This window comes from Castanea sativa, chromosome 6 (genome assembly GCF_040712315.1).
Source record: "Castanea sativa cultivar Marrone di Chiusa Pesio chromosome 6, ASM4071231v1".
In the NCBI taxonomy this organism is placed as follows: domain Eukaryota; kingdom Viridiplantae; phylum Streptophyta; class Magnoliopsida; order Fagales; family Fagaceae; genus Castanea; species Castanea sativa.
In genome coordinates this window covers 26017058-26020468 of record NC_134018.1, presented here as the reverse complement: position 1 = coordinate 26020468, position 3411 = coordinate 26017058, and the positions used below count along the sequence as shown (strand labels likewise).

At 49.0% G+C, this 3411-nt stretch overlaps 1 protein-coding gene across 1 annotated transcript; it reads right to left on the bottom strand.

The window, feature by feature from the left end:
• Positions 1–2637: 2637 nt before the first annotated feature.
• Positions 2638–3066, bottom strand: LOC142639710 (uncharacterized). The gene has a single exon (XM_075813853.1). The coding sequence runs from the start codon at positions 3064–3066 to the stop codon at positions 2638–2640; it is 429 nt and encodes a 142-aa protein (XP_075669968.1).
• Between the last annotated feature and the right edge of the window lie 345 nt (positions 3067–3411).

Here is a 3411-nt window from a genome sequence, read left to right as displayed (position 1 = left end):
CCAATTCCTCCACGGGTTCTGCCACTGTTCTCTGTTCTTCGATGTTCATTGCCTGTATATGGTCATCCATCTCCATCATGGCCACGTAACATTCCCGCGCAGCCACCTGATTTCCACGCAGTTCTCCAATTCCATGTTCAGTGGGAAACTTGATCATCAAATGGTAGGTAGAAGTGACGGCCTTCCATGCGTTGGGAGTGGGTCGTCCGAGTATGGCATTATACGCTGAGGAGCAATCAACCACTAGAAAGGAAACGTCCTTGGTTATTTGCTGCGGGTAGTCTCCTACTGTTACTGCCAATATGACGGATCCTAAAGGATGGACCCGGGTTCCCCCAAAGCCGACGAGGGGCGTGCATGCCGGGACCAAGCGCTCTTTTGCAATCCCCATCTGCTGGAACGCGGGGTAGTAAAGGATGTCCGCTGAGCTCCCGTTGTCCACTAGAACTCGGTGGACGTTGAAGTCTCCTACCTGTATACTAACCACAAGCGCGTCGTCATGGGGGTGGTGAAGGCGCCGGGCCTCTTCTTCAGAAAACTTGATACTGGAGCTGTTCCGCCATTTTCTTTCTAGTGAAGAGCCCGTCGACTGGACACTTTGTACCGCCCGTAAATATGTCTTCCTGGCCTTTTTAGACGACCCCGTTGAAGTACTGCCCCCTATTATCATCCGTATGTCTGCTACCGGTGGTCTGGGACGTTCGTTTTCCCGTCTATGATTCTGCTCCTGGTGTTGATCCGTTCTCTCCTTCCTCACGAACCTCTGCAACCTTCCTTGCCTGATAAGGGCCTCGATCTGTTGCTTCAGGTCATAACAGTCCGTCGTATCATGGCCGTGGTCACGATGAAAACGGCAGTATCTATCTCGTGGCCTCTTGTTCGGATCTCCCTTCAATTTTCCTGGGAACGTCAAGGTTCCTTCATCTTTGATTTGCATTAGCACCTGGTCAATTGGGGCTGTGAGGGGGGTGAAATTTGTAAACCTCCCCGAAGGTGGTTTAGATCTCCGGTCTTCTCGTCGATCTCTGGTTCTTGCCATTTTTCGTCCATTATCTGGTTTCGTATCTTCCTGTCTTTCCCTTTTTCTTGGTTTATTGTCGTCTCTAGCCAGCAAGGCATCCTCGGCGTTCATATACTTCGTCGCCCTGTAATATACATCGGACATAGTCTTTGGGTCATTCTTGCATAAAGAGAACAAAAACTTACCCTCTTGTAGCCCGTTCGTGAATGCTGCCACAAGTATCTTGTCATCTGCTTCGTCTATCGAGAGGGATTCTTTGTTAAAGCGGGCTATATAAGACCTTAATGTCTCGTCTTCTCGTTGCTTAATGCCCAGTATACACGCAATAGACCTCTTGTGTCGATGACTTCCAATAAAGTGTGATACGAACTGTGCACCCAGTTCCTTAAAAGTGTCGATAGAGTTAGGCGTCAGCCTACTGTACCAATCCCTTGCAGGCCCTTTCAAGGTGGTGAGAAAAGCCCTGCACATGATTTCATCCGGTACACCCTGAAGATGCATTAGGGTTCTGAATGACTCCAGGTGATCCAACGGGTCTTTGGACCCGTCGTAGTTTTCCATATGGGGCATGCGAAACTTTGGAGGAACGGGGCATGAATTCACCAACACTGTGAAAGGCGAATCCGTTCTATGGACTAGGTCGTCCAGGTTGCTGGATACCCGTCCTCGAAGGGCGTTCATCATTACATCCATGCGTTCCCTCATCTCCTGCATCTCGGCTGTGATATGAGGTGGCAGGGAGTCCGAGGCGGATGGTGGGTTCGTCTCCGGTCGCTTCGGTCTTGTCGGTGCGGTGCTACCTTCATGCCTGACGGCATTCCTCCCCTCCGGGCTCGCGACTTCCTGGTCCTCTGGTGCACTTTGGTGCGCAGTCATCTGCCGTAGTTGCTCTTCTAAATCGTGATTCTGTTGAGTGAGGCGCTCAACAGCAGCAGCGAGCGTCTGAACTTGCCTTTCTAGCGCTGTAGCATGCGGTTCTTCGCCTTGATTGTTGACTGTCGCCATTGATCTGGTGAGTACCATGCAACTTTTTGTCTTTGGAATAGAGCAAAGGCTGAATTAGTTTTCCTTTCACTCTCGTTTCCCACAGACGGCGCCAACTGATGATGTCGAAAATATCACCAATAATTTGCGGGCACTCACCAATCCGAATCAAACCTACAAACAGAAAACAAAGAGACCTAAGAGAGAGAGAGAGCACCGGTGTGGTGCCGGCCAAAAACCCTCCGAATGTCAAGTTAGAATTTCTTTTCAACCCTAAAGTGCTAGAGTTGAGTCAAATGTGCGTACCTTGCTTTGTGAGGGTTTTGGAGTATATATAGTAGCGTAGGGCCGAGATTCTCGCCTTGGTCAAGTAATCCTTTCCTTCTAGGAGAGTCACTCGTGAAAATCTGTATCTCTTAGAGTTCTTTTCCTTATATAAATTATCAATCAAGGCCTAACGTGTAGCGCAAGAGTTCTTCATATACATGCTGGCGTGAATTACAATCAAGGCCACGTCAGCCCTAATCATATAATATGACTTGAGGTGGCCCGGAGAAGGATGGGGGAAATCATGTGCATCCATTCTACCTGTCCGTCCGCAGCGCATCCGTCCACATTGGTCATATCATCCGTCATGCTTGTTTTATCCCCATCAGGTGAGAGGTGGAGAAACTCATTTGGAAATAATCCTCTGCCACCCTCCCAATATTCCGTTCCTCCGTTATCCACACCCCATTATCATTCGTCAGTCCATCAATCTGATTTTTCCGTTGCCGTTGGCTTGCCCGCCTATGGAAGAACTTAGTATTTTTGTCTCCCGCTGGGAGCCAAATAGCACGGGATCTTTGCCGCCAAAAGATCTCCTCTTGATGGAGTAACTCATTTATCTCCCCCCTCACCTTATTGATCTCCACCAAATTGTCACCGTACCCCCTACCAGCCAATTCCTCAAGTGCTCTTTGCTTCGCTTCCAACCTGTGTTTTGTGTTGCCGAAGACATCCCGGCTCCAAGCTACCTGCTGCGCACGGCAAAACTTAATCTTTTCAAAGAGTCGGAACATCCGGATGGTGTTGTGTCCAAGCTTCCCGGATTATGTTTTCACAACCTTCGTGTGACGCCCATCGTTCTTCAAAACGTTGGAGTCGTTTCCGTCAAGGCCGAACCTGTTGGGTAAGATGGTGAGTGTTTAAAAGAATTGGATCATGATCAGAATATGCTACCTGTAAATGGAAAACTTTGGCGTGGATAAAGTGGTCCTGCCACGTCGCAGTAGCACACACTCGGTCTAATCTTTGTTCAACGAAAGCAACGCCTCGTCGGCCATTACGCCAAGTGAAACTATATCCCTGGTGTCCTAGATCTTCCAACCCACATTGCAGGAGTGTTTCTTTGAAGGCTAACATTG